Below are 15482 nucleotides of genomic sequence, written 5' to 3'. Positions count from 1 at the left end.
TTAAATACAGAGAAACTGATCCAGTTCTCTTGAATCTGAATATGACTTATTTTAGATTTTTATTCTATTAATCCTCAAAAATCCATAAAAATATGTCCTTTATGTTTTAAAAGAAAAAGAGTCATTATGTGAACCAGCAATGTTTGGTCCTATGAACACAGGTACAATCACCCTGGAGAGACAAAGTTTCCTTTGAAGAAATAATCACGGCGAAGGCCCTCCGATTACACATACACAAATATAATAATTTGCAAGCCATCAAAATCAGGCTCCAAGAAGCCCTTTCTACACTGACCACTCACACAGATAAACTCTTTAACATATACATGGCTAGGTGTGGTGGCTCACACCTATAATCCCAGCACTTTGGGAGGTCCAGGTGTTTGGGGACAAGCCTTGGCAACATAGGGAGACCCCATCTCTACAAAAATTTTAAAAAGTAAAATAAAATTAAAATTTTGCCAGGCGTGGTGATGCATGCCTGTAGTCCCACCTACTTGGGTGGCTGAGGTGAGAGGATAGCTTGGGACCAGGAGGTTGAGACTTCAGTGAGCCATGATTGTGCCACTGCATTCCAGCCTGTGTGACAGAGCAACACCACATCTCAAAACAAACAAACAAAACAAAACAAAACAACACACACACAGATGTCAATGTATAAACTGAGTGGGGAGAAATAGGTGAACTATACCTCTCTCTTCTATATCTGATAACATCAGATGTGAATACTTCTTTCTCCCATGTCTCTTTGTCAGTGACCCTGGCTACTTGGTATTAAGCAAAATATTTACTTTTACATTAATAAGTAATAAGTAAATGAGAATGTAATCTGTTTTATATTTTTTACTAACAACTTAGGAAAAACAGTATTTTGTTTAGTGAGGAATATCTGAAATGAACTGACCTTACAGCCCAACTGACACAGCAGAGTTCCCACTGATGTGAAGCTCATTATTAGCACCTTGGAATAATGAATTCATTCAGTCAACGCTCCATTGTCTATGTGGATATATACGAGTCACAGAATTGACATACACATAATCCAAAAGTTGTTCATGAAATCTTTTAAATGACAGTGGAGGGAAGGGGTCCTAACTAAGAAAGGGCAGTTAGGATGCTTTTGCCGTGCTGCCAGTGGTCTATTTCTTGACCACCAACTAGGTTAGACGTGTTCACCTTGAGATAAATCATTAAAATTGAAGCATTAATATTTTTGTACTTTTTTAGCTATGGGATTCTTCAACTTAAAAAAGGCTAATGTAAAAAGAAAGTTTCTTTTTCTATTTTTTTTTTCCTTTTTTGAGACAGAGTCTTGCTTTGTTGCTTAGACTGGACTGCAGTGGCACAATCGCCGCTCACTGAGGCCTCAACCTCCCAGGCTCAAGTGATCCTCCTACCTTGGCCTCCTGAAGAGCTAGGACCACAGGCGTGTGCCACCATGCCCAGCTAATTTTTAAATTTTTTGTAGAGACCGGGGTCTCACTATTTTGTCCATGCTGGTCTCAAACTCCTGGGTTTAAGCAATCCTCCCTTCTTGGCCTCCCGAAGTACTGGGATTACAGATGTGAGCCACTACGCCCAGCAAGAAAATTTTAAAAACTGAAAAGACTACATGATTTAAGCTCCATGAATTTCTGGATCTCTGTCTTGTTTGGCACTGTGTGCCTTGTCCTTAGAACTGTGTCTGAGCCGGGCGCGGTGGCTCACGTCTGTAATCCCAGCACTTTGGGAGGCTGAGGCAGGCGGATCATGAGGTCAGGAGATCGAGACTACGGTGAAACCCCGTCCCTACTAAAAATACAAAAAATTAGCCGGGTGCGGTGGCGGGCACCTGTAGTCCCAGCTACTCAGGAGGCTGAGGCAGGAGAATGGCGTGAACCCGGGAAGCGGATCTTGCAGTGAGCTGAGATCGCGCCACTGCACTCCAGCCTGGGCGACGGTGAGACTCCGTCTCAAAAAAAAAAAAAAATAGTTTTTAGAACTGTGTCTGGCACATAGAAAGGACTCAACATATATTCAAATAAATCACTGTTAAAGAAATAAAACCCTACTTATGTTAATCAGCTTGATTTAATCATTTCACAATGCATAAGTATATCAAAACATCATCTTGTATACCATAAGCATATATAATTTCTGTCAACTGTACTATACTAAAGCTGGAGGTCAAAAAAAAGGAAGGAAAAAATAATAAAAAAATAAAATCGCACTATGCAAAGATGGAAGAGCTTCTATAAACAAGCAATGCTTCCCCTACACACCCCTCCTCATCTCCAATCCTGCTTTTCAAAGGCTGACTTTTTAACACTCTTTTTCTTTTTAGTTTACCTGGTGGTTCTTTTCATATCTCCAAGATATGCTTCTGTCTTTTTTCTTGATGTAGGACGTTGTGTTCCTTCTAGGAAGGAACAGAGGAGGATTCAGCTCATACTACCACCACCTCCCCTTCTTCTCCCTCCAAATATAGTTATAATTAGTGAGACCTTGAATCAATCTAGCATTTAAATATTAAACTTTACATTCAATTTTTGTCTCAAGTTTTCCATAAATTTCTTTGGAGAAATATGAATGCGAGACTGATTAATAATGAAAAAATGCAACACCAGAAACATCTGGATTTGAGAAAGAACCTATACTGAGACCAAAAATTATAACATTATCGACAAAATGGGCAGTTCTTCATATTATCATATTGATAATCAAGAATTGGCTTGGTACTTACTCACATGCATTTTTCTTAAGTTGACTATCTCAATATGGCAAGAAAATCTGAAGTCTTCCAATTAATACAATTATATCAAAGAAACACATAATTTTAGAGAGAGATGCTCATTTAGTCGAACCTCATTTTTTTTACAGAACAAAAGTAAGACTCAGAGAAGTTAATTAAGTTGCTCGGAGCCACATAGTTAATTGGCAGCACTGTCTCTTGATATCTTGTTCAGTATTTACTTATTCAGCAAACATACCAGGTTCTGTGCAAATAAAAAGTAAATAAGATGAACTCCTTGCCCTCAAGATGTTTCTTTTCTAGGACCCATAGGAATTCAGGAGAACACAGAATGGGGGCACATAACTCTTTATGGAAAGGGGACAGAGAAAACAGAAAGGCAAGTGAGAGAAATGGTGATGCTCGAACCAGGCCTAAGGGTTTAGTAGTTAGCAGGATGGCTAGGAAAGAAAAGGCACTTCTCATACAGGGAGGGCATAAGCAAAGGCATTCAAAGTCAGAAACTGTGGATAGGAAACTGAAAGTTGGTGTGGAGGATATGAGATTAGGGGATGGTTGGGGAACAGGGGAGGGAGTAAAGGGGGTGAGGTGTGCAGGAATCAGCTTGTGAAGACAACTGGGATTCACTGCAGAGACATGATCCGATTTACACTTTAGAAAGCTGACAATTATGCGAAATGAACGATGGGTTAGAAGCAGGAGACAACGCAAAAATAAAATATAGAAATTCAATGAGGAAGGGATGGATTCTGGAGATGGGGAGGCTGACTTGACAGAACTTGGTGACTGACCGAAGAAGAAAGCTGAATGTGTAAGAAGGGCTTCTAGATTTCTGGCATGGGAAATCTACTGAATGGACCCTAACAGGCTAACAACTGCATTCCCTAATGTGCTGGGGATACCAATCTGTGCAAAGGGGTGGGGATCAAGGATGATGAGAAATTTAATATTGGCATATAGATGTGAAGATACTTAAGCGCCTCAGCAATAAAATCATTTCTGTGGCTTGCCTTGAATGACTGGGCTCCTACAGTTCAACAGATATTTAGTAAATATAGCACAATTACTCCAAAAGTCATCTATTTCAACACAGGATTGAACTACCTCTCTAAGCAACTTGGATTGACTCCTATTTGGCTATTACAGAAGACTTTCTAAGAGAAATGGGATACTTCCCCACCCATCATAAAAAAGAATTAATTTCCCAGGTACTTATATTTGCTTGATTGCAACTGACTTCTAAAGTGTTTTTTCATAATGTGGTGAAAATGTCCATTCTTATCAGTTTAGCAAAATTATGACAATCCATTATGAAATGTCTGCCAAAAGGTTCTATCCAAGGGCAACCTCTCTTACTTCTTTCATTATGACCCTCCATGAGATGAGATATACAATTTATCTCATCGTATTTCTCAACCATGAGATATACGATTTGTCCTTTCATTTATAATTCTCATTCACTTTCTAGATTATTCTATCTTCACATTCAAGTCGATAACAAAGTTTAAGTCTTAATTTTATAGAGGACTCTTCCCCCTAAATCTTTATGCTTTCATTATCCTTTGCTTTGACCAATCTTTCAAAAGACTCAGGTTTAAAATCACATACACATATACAAACAATACTTGACCTATACAACATATCATGTATTAGCAGTATAATAAATGAATGCATTAAATGAATAGGGTAGAGAAATGGCTATGTTTTTGGTTCATTTTAAGCCATCTCCTCTGAAAAGTAGTTCCCCAGGTTTTTTGATTGGTTTGAAATTGGCAGTATGAACACATTAAAAAATTTTTTCCAGGCCGGGCGCAGTGGCTCACGCCTGTAATCCCAGCACTTTGGGAGGCCGAGGTGGGTGGATCACCTGAGGTTGGGAGTTCGAGACCAGCCTGACCAACGTGGAGAAACCTTTATCTCTACTAAAAATACAAAATTAGCCGGGCATGGTGGTGAGTGACTATAATCCCAGCTTCTCGGGGGGCTGAGGCAGGAGAATCGCTTGAACCCGGGAGGCGGAGGTTGCGGTGAGCTGAGATCGTGCCATTGCACTCCAGCCTGGGCAATAAGAGCAAAAATTCCGTCTCAAAAAAAAAAAAAAAAAAAATTTCCTATTTCCTAGATTCTATATTCAGTTTTCAGTTTTGATTTTATGTAAATCAATTACTGATTTAAGTACTTTTCTGACTATCCAACTGAGCAAAAAATTAAGTTTAATTTAATTTTAATTCGTAACTTAACATTGCTTTCAACTTCTAATTTCCTCTACATAAATAGTCACCCATACATGCTTCTTCCATCATTCCACATCATCATCATTTTAATTTTATAAATCATGAAGGTTCTTGTATTATATGTAGGTGCTACAAATTGTAACGTATTCTCCTCTGGCCTCATTACCAAGTCCATACCCCATTTAAAAGAAAAAGACACTGAAGGTTAGAAACCGAGTCTTAACAGTCAAACACCAATACATGTTTAAACCCTACAAAATAAGCCTATACTTAAGAACTGGTAGACAAAGAGGTTCTTCAAATATCAATAAAACATGAGTTGGGAATTTGTGTTAAAACATCCAAAAATAGTTATTTTCTCATTCCTAAAATTCTTGTCATGGAAGACATATTTTCTAAGACAATTAAGTAATTTACTTTCACTATTTAAATGAACTGCAGGCTTGGGCTTAGAACCAATAAATAGGTTGATTAGGGAGTCTGTCATCACTTTTATGTTTTCTTTTTTTACATACTTGTTATATGGTAGAATTGACGTCTGGGATAAAGAGGGATAGGTGTGCCCTAACATTGAAATATGGTATAGTATTTTCAGTCCAAATGATATGACAAATAATAAAAATAATTTTTTGAAATAACTGCTATTTTTAACAAATAAAATTCATTAAAAACAAATAGCTTTTTAAAATGGGATGTCATAGAGACATGCTCAACTTTATGCAGGTCTTATACTTTCTTTAGTTCAAGTTAGTGAAAAGTAAATCCTAGAAATATTAGTGAGCCTCATTTATCAAAAAGGTTCACCTTGGCCAAGCTAGGTGGCTCATGCCTGTAATCCTGGCACTTTGGGAGGCTGAGGCGGGTGGATCACTTGAGGTCAGGAGTTTGAGACCAGCCTGGCCAACAGAGCAAAATCCCGTCTCTACTGAAAAAAAAAAAAAAAAAAAACAAAAACAAAAACTAAAAAAAAAAAAGGTTCATCTCAAAGAAAAATCTAATAGCTTTATTTTCCAATATGAAATGCATGAGTTGTCCATACATTTCTACTGGTAGAGTAAGGATTATGACAAAGTTAGAGCCTTGTTTAGTTTATGCTTCTCTTCATGCTCAGAAGCTACAGACTGAACTCGTAAGGGAACACAGAAAAATTTGTCTTTTTCTGGAAGCCATCTCATGGGGAAGTCACAGGCAGAGTGCTTGGATTATTTTAATATTTTAACAAACACTGCCGCTATTAATCTTCGGAGTACTTTTCAACAATGACGGCTTTACAGTGCAATTGTTATAGATGTTAACATTTAATTTCTTCCTCAGTTTGCTGGTAAAACAAAAAATATTTGTAACTAATATATAATTATATGTAATATATATTAATTACAAATATGTATTTATACATATATCATATTTAATATACATATTAGTTACAAATATGTATATAACCTTTTTTGTTGTTGCCATATCTATATATGTAACTAATATGTATCAGTATATTTAATATTCACATTAGTTACATATATATATGTAACTAACTTTTAAATTAATTTTTAAACTCGAATGTTTGTTGTGAGTGATGTGAGGGGAGATCAGGGTCAGAACCAGAACTAAGTGGCAGCAAAGCAGACTGAACTGAAGTGAGCAGCACTCAATAAAATGGTTGTTCTCCCACAGGACTGCATTAGGGTTCCCAGGGGGCACAATGACACTAGGACAGGGAGTATTGGCATTTTGCTCTTTACTAGTCTAAATGGTATATTTCATTTAAAAAATTGTGTCCACAAAAAATAAATGATTCAATTCAGAAATTCAAGGCCAACTTTTAAAAAATGCTACAACTGAAAAATAATGAACAAACTCTGCTAGGATGAGGCCCCAGCTTCTATAGTGTTGCAAAAATCATTAAAGTATGAAAGTGGAAAGTACAGTAAACCCTGCTAACTGCCTGCTTGTTCCTGAGGTTTGCCATCTAGTAACTTTTAACAGTCACAGATTTATGGGTTATAGGTGTTTAATTTTAGAGGTAACATAACAAAGTAACATATTTTGTTTTAACTTTTTGGTTGATTAATTTAGATAAGCGTTAACAATTCTTAGATTACCAAGCAGTGCTTGTAGCATTGTTTCTTTTTTGGAGGTATTAGTATTTGATATTACAGTTTCAATGGAGTGTACAGAAATTCTAATTTCACCAAAAAGTTACATTTTTCAATTTTACAAGCACCTTTTATCATTCCAATTACTTTATTATCTTGCTCTGGTGCCTCTAAAACTTTGAAACTAAAAGGTATTTTTTTTCTAGTTCATAAATGCCTCTTTCAGAATGAAATGTTCCCCTTTTCGAAGGCGCCAGGTACTTTTTAATAAATTATTTGTTCTAGTAAACTTCAAGTGGTCTTTAGATAAGATTTCCATAATAGCTAAGACACAAGGACTATTTTGGGCTCCTTTCTTTCCAGAAGGCAAAGCAAAATAATGTAATTTTTGTTCCTTATAGAAGATTGCTGTCCATTTAAAAAAAAAGATAATTTTGCAACAACTTCATATCATTCATTCATTAAACAGTTAATGATTGCTTACTATGTACCAACAAGTACAATGCTAAGCATCAGATATTTCTTTTGTCAGTATTGATTAGATATTCTTTCTTTTTAGTTGAACTAGAGAATTTGATTCTCTCAAATGGCTTTTCCTTTCTTTTTATTTCATTTTTTATAATTTTGGCTATTTTAAAGAATAAATTCTTTTCTAAAGCTTAAGCAGTCAAAATTTTTCAGTTTAAACTAATAGGATTCATAGATGAACTCAAGTCTGTTGATATCTACTGAAGGCATGGGTCAAAATAAAAGCTTTTTAAGGTTTCTGGATTAATGGTGAAAGATGAATGAAAAATAATAAGGCAATTTGCAATGGATAATTAAACCAAATATATCATTATTCTAATTTCAAAAACAGGCAATAAATTAAAGCAGATGAAATTTGTATTACTGATAATTAAATCTGTGTTAGTTACTACAGAAAATATGACAGAATAAAAATTGTTTTCTTTTTAAAATGTAAAATGCACTACTTTTATTATTAGTATTCTAAATTAAACAAATATTTTCATCCATAATCTATCTTCTGAGATTTCTATAATCTTTAACAAATCACATCTTATGTGACTCTTATTCTGTACAGAACTGTCAGGTTTTAAATTATTTGAGGTGTAGCAATGCAATTTGCACAACTTATTTTCTAAACTGTTGGCTGATCTTCAAGGCCAGGTCAACAACCTCCGGAAATGTAAAAGACAGTATATTAATTTGCACCCAGGAACAACCTCTAATACAGCAGAGACCAAAGGTATGAAGCAATTTCATCCTCATTAAAAGAATGTTACTACTTCTTTCTCTTTTTTTCTTCTAAAAGTGAGGCACTGGATACTAATTAATGAAATATTACAAAGATAAAAGGCTTGGTTATGTTACCAGAACTATTAACTGTACCAAATTATGTGGTTTCAAATATTAATCTTTTTTGATTAAAAAAATTCACAGTCAAGGAGCCAAATTGACTTGCAGGACTATGCCAAAACGTTCAAACCTTTCTCCCTGAGGCTGAGTACCTTCAGTTCTTCCAAACTCCCTGCCTCCAAAGTAGTGACAGAATTCAAAGAGCTATCATATGCTTTTGATGGTTTATTGCTCACCTCTAAGAACACTACAAGTGAGTTCAGTATTTACGGGAGGTGCAAGAGTGCAAATGAGAACTAATTCCCAAAAAGCAGAGTAAATTGCTCCAGTATGGTCTACTGGTTATCAAGATGTAGTCATCAATTAATGCTGATTAGACACAAATATAGATGTAGGAGCAGAACATCTTAACATATCCTCTAGCACTAACTTCTATTTTTCCTTCTCCTTCTCTCCTAATATAACAATCCCACTACTGTAGACAATTCACATTGTAAACAGAAAACCAACAGACCAACCGAATAAAACAAACTTCCTACTAAAAGTAAAAAAGCTAATGAGAAATTTTGCATAGACATCCATTCCTGTTAATGTGATTTCTGGTCAATCTGTGGATTAGAAGAGCATAATCTGAGTATTTACTCTATTGGTTATACAACAGTACTGTGCATTTCCAGATACACTTCCTACTGCAGTCAATTCTATACTCAGAATAGCACATCTACTAAGACCCGAAGATGCAAAAGATGACATTTTGAGTACTTCATCAAAAATCCATACAGCAACTCAGATACAATTATTTTATTGTTTGAAAATATCGACTACTTTTCTTACTTCTCCCAAGTTCAAACCAATTGAAGGTTATGAAGTAACCACTTCCCCCCAGAAGCCAGAACTTTCACCTCTTCTGAACAGAGAAATACCTCTCATAAATTAGGTAAAAGTAGGGTCTTGCTGATGGAATGACAGTCCAACATTCGTGTAGCTGCCCATTCCCTATCTAGACCTCATATCTACCACAATGAGCAATCCCTGAAAGTCAAGGCAGTAACTTACTTAATCAATTATTTGCAAGTCTAAAAGTGTAGTTAAAACAACCTGCATAAATACTGGTTTCTCAAACTACTTCAATTTGTTTCCAGGAACAGTAACAACAGAAATGTAAGGAATATGATCACTAAATCTAAAATTCTGCCTATTTCAGATTAATTGTGCTTTAATCAACTCAATCATCACAGATCTTGTTTAAGAGGTAGAGTAAAAAGGAAGTGCAAAGATCAAAGCAATGCTTACAAAGGGGAAGGACTATTTTTGTATGTATACCCCCAGTATTTACTATCTGGGTTTGAAAAACAGGGGCATTTATTCAGCACAAGTGAGTGCCAATGCCGAACATAAGAATGAAATTTCTGAAAAAAGATAATAGATTTTCACAACACCACCAACCCCTAAAAGGATTATACTACTTTCTTTAAAAAGTCTCAAAGAGTTTAGAAGTGGTTTGCTTTTCACTGCAAGCAGCTTTTCGGTTCCAGTATTAAACGTACATATAACGTGTGTTCCTTTGTGTTAAAGTTTGTCCAGTAGGCTGCAGCCCAGGAAGACATTTTATCTAAACAAGCAGGGGAGGGCATTTAGGAATTGCAGGTGTATCAATATGGATGAATAATCTCAGATTCCAAGTCTCCATTAATCGTACATGTTCTTTTCATTTTAGCAATTCAATTAAATCATGAATGTAAAATTCTACAGGAAACAGATCTTTTTATTTCCTGTCTTCCCAAATTTATAAACTCAAAAAAGTACACTGCTTCAAATTTAAATACATACATTTAAATACATAATTCCTACAGTGTCTCAAACAGTAAAAGGATTTATCTCTAGAAAGCACAATATTAAAATCAGAAAAACAACATACTTCAGTTTTAAGTTTCCCTTTTAAAGTTTTAACAAACACGAATGCAGTTTAAACTGCTTGACAATATTCAGTTGTGGGATTCTGCTAGAAAAAAATTATTGAACATCTTGACCCTAACCTTTAGTATTTACTAAAGATCACCAGTGTGTAGAATATTTTGATGCCAGAGCTATTAAATGTTTTAGTAATACCATAAGCATTTTTTCAGATTATGAGCTTTATAACAAAATCTTTGAGTTAAATATGGTTATTTCATACACTGTAATGCTGAAAACCTCTACTTAACAAAGTCCATGAAAATGTCTTAAATCTTGATAACTAAATCCTGTATCATTAAGTCCCATTTGAGTTTCAGGATAAACCAGTAAGTCAGGGCAAACATTCCCTCGTGCCTGTTTTTAAGAACCATAGAAAAACTTGCATTTAGGATAGGCCTTGTTTTTACATTATTTTTGTTTCAGAGGTCATGCATAATGCATGGTGGCACTGTCCAAGAGTTTTACATAATCAAGTCTAAAAAGTGCTCTATCCAAGTAGGTAATTTATTTTCTCTCTCAAATGCCAGGCCCCAGAGGATCAGAATCAAGTCCTATAGCAGGTGACTATACCGTGTGTGTGTGTGTGTGTGTGTGTGTGTGTGTGTGTGTGCGCGCGCGCGCGCGCGCGCGCACGGAGGGGGGAAGGGGGAGAGAGAGAGACAGAGAGAGGGCTAGGCTTCTTTTAGAAGTAGGAGAGGGATGAATAGACTCTTCTATTCAATTCCGGGGAGCTGGAGAGGGCTTTCCCAGCCAAGAGGACTGACAAGCACTTCTGCTTTCATTTCATGGAACGCCCCTAGGTGAAATCTGGTTCTGCACTGCACCAACCACCTTCCCTCTCTCCTCCGCGCCGCAGCGCACTCCAACCTTCTCACCGTCCCCCAGGTGGGGCTGGGGTTGGGGATTTTAAAAGTTTGTAAGAGTTCGCCTCCGGTTCGCGTTCCTGCCCCGCGGAGGGACGTGAAGAGAAATGACCGCCGGGCGGCTGCGGCCCTTCGGCCGACTAGCCACTGCGAGGTCCGGATGTGTCTTTCCCTGCTGTCGCCAATCCCATGTGCCTCTCAGCTACTGTCAACCTCCTCCCACGATCTAGCCCAGCGGTTAGCGCAGGAATGAGGAAGTACGAGTGGGGCTGGAGGGGGGTGCGGAGGGCTGGGCGGCGGGACTCAGGCCACGCGTCCCCTGCCGGGCCCCCACTCGCCCGAGTTTGGCTTACCCGGGTGGCGAGTCCGCGTTCGGCCTCCTGGCACGGGTGGGCTCTCCCTCCTGAGCGGCGCGGGCCTGCGGGCTGGAGAAGGAAGAGGCGGCGGCTGGCCGGAGCCCGAGCGGGCCCGGGTGCGGGTCGGGGCGAGCGGGAGCGCGGCGGGGCCGGGCCAGGCCAGTCAGCGCCGCGCCATGTCCGCAGCGCGGGAGGAGGGAAGCGCAGGGCGCGCGGTGGCCGGGCGGCGGCGCCGCCTTACTGGCCGGGCGGCTGCGGCCTCGGCGGCGCTGGGCTCCGGGAGCGGGGCCGGCGGCTGCGTGCAGGCCGAGGGCGGCGGCTGCGGCTGGCGGCCCGACCGACGGGAAGGGCAGGGGAAGCTGTCAGCGCGTCGCCGGGCCGCTCCGGTGGCGAAACCTCCTCTTCCTGCCCCGGCTCGCTGGTGCACTTCTCTCTCTTTTCTCTCTCGCTCACTCTCTCACTTCCTGGCTGGAAATTCCCACTGACGTCGAGAGAGCATACAGACAGAGGGACACACGCGCGCACGCAGCGGGGGCGGGAGGTGGGGTCGCTGCCGGGGGTGGGGGAAGCCCGCACTTCTAGGGGCGCTGTGCGCCCCCGGCCCGGCTTCGCCGCTCGCCTCGGCTCCCGCCCCTCGGGGCCGCTTCGGGGCGCCGGGCGAGGGGCGCGCGTTAGGCGGCCTGGACGCCGCGGTCCCCTGCGGGGCTCTGGCTTCCTAGCAGGGCGCTCCGGAATCCCAAGGGCTGGAGCCGGTAGGGACGCCCCCAGGAAGCGCCTGCCGGGCCCAATGGTCGGGGAACGCAGGCGGCGCGGAGGCGGCGGCGGTGCCGCTGATAGAGTCATGCGGTCCATAGCCCCTAAGGGCAGGCCCCAGCAGCTGGAGGGTCGGCATGGATCCAAGCATGCCAGATATAAAAATGAAGCTCATCTGTATATTCCATTTAAGTGTGTCTCAGTTACATTCACATCTCTTCACAGATTAAACTAGAATTTCGTTATCATAACCTACTTGTGCCCAGTAAAGTATAACCCTCTACTGGTTTTTGGTGCGGTGTTAAATCTCCTGGTTATAGAACAGTTACTCAGAATATTCATCTACAAGGCATTGTTAGGCCTTTATGATAATTACTGTGGATAGAATTATAGTGATGGTGGTAGCAATGGTTTTGGTTCACAGCTCATAAAATACTGATCTGGCAGAGGGGAGTTTTTCTCTGAAGAGACCGCTACTGGCATCCACTGACAGGCCTCCCAGTGGCCACCGTTCACTGGCATCTGAGCTGCTTTAGTGCTGGGCACTGTATTAGGTACAGGCTGGGGATACTTTCGGGTGGATTACCTCTCCACATAAGAAAGCTTGAGCCGAAATATGTATTTTAGAGTTCATTGTTTCACTACTGGGTCGAGTGACAACTGAACGCTTAGCTTTAAAACATCAATAATCAGGTCCTCACCAGGCAATATTGCAGTGGCGGCCGGGCGCGGTGGCTCACGCTTGTAATCCCAGCACTTTGGGAGGCCGAGGCGGGTGGATCACGAGGTCAGGAGATCGAGACCACGGTGAAACCCCGTCTCTACTAAAAATACAAAAAAATTAGCCGGGCGTGGTGGCGGGCGCCTGTAATCCCAGCTACTCCGGAGGCTGAGGCAGGAGAATCGCTTGAACCCCAGAGGCAGAGGTTGCAGTGAGCCAAGATTGCGCCACTGCACTCCAGCCTGGGCGAGACAGAGCGAGACTCCGAGAAAGAGAGAGAGAGAAAGAGAAAGAAAAAAAGAAAGAAATTCTGTATTATTATTTATGGTACAGTATTAGAAATTGCACCAATATTATAGTAGATTGAAATATAGTTTATGTAAAATGATTTTTGCCAGTGACATGAATAAAAAGTCTGCAAGCTCCCATGAAACAAAGTGTAAGGGGAGTGGATTTTCCCTCACTTTGGGAGGTGTGAGCATACACACTCTACTTTTCATTCTGCAAGGGATGGCAGCCCCATTACCAAAAGATAGATAAATACAATTGTTGTAAGAGTAGAGCCAGTGTGACATATTTGGGGGTGAAAAATGAAGAGTGTTAATTACTGAAAAGGATTAAATGAAACTCCAAACTCAAAATGATTCCATAAAATGAACTTAAAATTCAGGGTAGGGTGTTGAGCAGGCATATTAGTTTCCTGGGGCTGCTGTAAAAAATTACCACCGACTGAACGGCTTACAACGGGAATTTATTCTGTCACAGTCCTGGAGCCTAAAATTCTGAACTCAAGGTGCCATTAAGGCCATGATCCCTCTGAAGGCTCTAGGGAAGAATCCTTTGCCTCCTCCTAGCTTCTGGTGGCTCCAGCAATCCTTGCCATTCTTGGCTTGGCTGCAACACTCCATTCTGTGCCCACATTGTCACATGGTCTCCTTCCTGTGTTTCCTTTGTGTCGCTATATTCAACTCCTCCTCACTTTTCTTTTATGAGGACACCAGTCATTGGATTTAGAGCCCACCCCAATCCCATATTACCTCATCTTAACTTGATAACATTTGCAAAGATCCTAGTTCCAAATAAACTCATGTTCACAGGTACCTGTGGTTAGGACTTGAACATATGTTTTGGGGGGATGTAATTCCATGCAGCACAGCAGGCAAAACTATATAAGCCTTCAGTTTACTCTTTTTGGCTCGCTGATTAACCCTCCTCCACTCCTGCTTTGTTACCCAACATTTTCTCTACACTCTGTACAAACTTGCTTCCAGGAATATTTCTTAGAAATTCATCCATCCTAAGGTGTCAGAAGGTATTTACCATTATCAGGCTATGAAGAGAAAAAAAATGCCTCAACGTGGAATTTCAGGCATCAATATTGTCTAAAAGACAAGTTATTTTATGTTTGTCACTTGTCTTAGTTCATCTGTGTTGCTATGGCAGAATACACAAGACTGGGTAGTTTATAATGAAAAGAGGTTTATTAGGCTCACAGTCTTCAGACTGTACAAGAAGCATGGCACCAGCATATGCGTCTGGTGAGGGCCTCAGGCTGCTTCCACTCAATGGAAGGCAAAGGCAGGCGGTGCGTGCAGAGATCGTATGGCAAGAGAGAGGGGAGAGATGCCAAACTTTTTAGCAGCCAGCTCTCATAGGAACTAATACAGTGAGAACTCACTCATCCTCCCCTCCTTGCAGGGAATAGCATCAATCTATTTGTGAGGGATCCACCTCCATGACCCAAACATCTCCCATTAGGCCCCACCTCCAAAATTGGTGTCGCATTTCAACATGAGATTTAGAGGAGACAAATACCCAAACCATAGCATCACTAAATCATTGAAACTACACAAATTTCCTTTCTCATGAAGCTATTTTGGAAATACCAGTGTGCAGAGAATTCTGAGGCTGAGATCTGTGTAGTGTGTTCATTGGCAATGAGAACATAGGAAAAGTATGTCTTCTTTTTAATTGCCTTTGAGTAAAGGTGACACAACACTTCTGCCCACATTCCATGGCCCCACTTAGATGCAAGAGAGCAGGGAAATATAGTTCTTCTGGTTGGTTAGGAGGTTGAAGTAGGTCGGCTAAGCATATGGTTAATCCTGCTATACATGTATTCACGTATTTGGTTGTCAATCATGTAAAGTGGATCACCATTATAATCCCCATCTTTACAGATGAAAAGTTGAATAATTTTCCTAAGGTTTCATAATTAGTAAATAGTAGGAGAGTCAGGATTTGAACCTAATAGATTTGGCTCCAGTGTGCATGATATTAACCACTACACTAAACTATTATCCAATGATATAAAAAAGAGCATGTAAGAGATTTTTAGAAGATGAGGTCAACAGGATCTGTTTATAGATAATATATGCAGTTTGAGTGAGAGGAAGACTCATAGATAGCTCTGAGTGTT

General features: G+C 40.2%; 2 protein-coding genes across 3 annotated transcripts in view; one reads left to right on the top strand and one right to left on the bottom strand.

The window, feature by feature from the left end:
- NFKB1 (nuclear factor kappa B subunit 1) overlaps nt 1-12050 on the bottom strand; it is a 116533-nt gene extending 104483 nt beyond the window's left edge. The window contains exon 1 of one of the 2 annotated variants that reach the window (XM_003257479.2): nt 11587-12050. The gene's annotated coding sequence lies outside the window, so the exon portion shown is untranslated. The remainder of the gene's footprint in view (nt 1-11586) is intronic. The other variant, XM_012499514.2, reaches the window with a different exon arrangement.
- LOC115836666 (translation initiation factor IF-2-like) lies at nt 11483-12577 on the top strand. The gene has a single exon (XM_030818486.1). It carries the CDS (start codon nt 11483-11485, stop codon nt 12575-12577), a length of 1095 nt encoding a protein of 364 aa, XP_030674346.1.
- Nucleotides 12578-15482: the final 2905 nt, after the last annotated feature.

Source organism: Nomascus leucogenys, chromosome 9, assembly GCF_006542625.1.
Source record: "Nomascus leucogenys isolate Asia chromosome 9, Asia_NLE_v1, whole genome shotgun sequence".
NCBI classification, from domain to species: Eukaryota; Metazoa; Chordata; class Mammalia; order Primates; family Hylobatidae; genus Nomascus; species Nomascus leucogenys.
Note: the sequence above shows the minus strand (reverse complement) of the source record. Positions and strands in the feature narration are given on the sequence as shown.

Coding starts and splice junctions, on each gene's coding strand:
- LOC115836666 (XM_030818486.1), top strand. CDS start 11,483: ATGAGGAAGTACGAGTGGGGCTGGAGGGGGGTGCGGAGGGCTGGGCGG.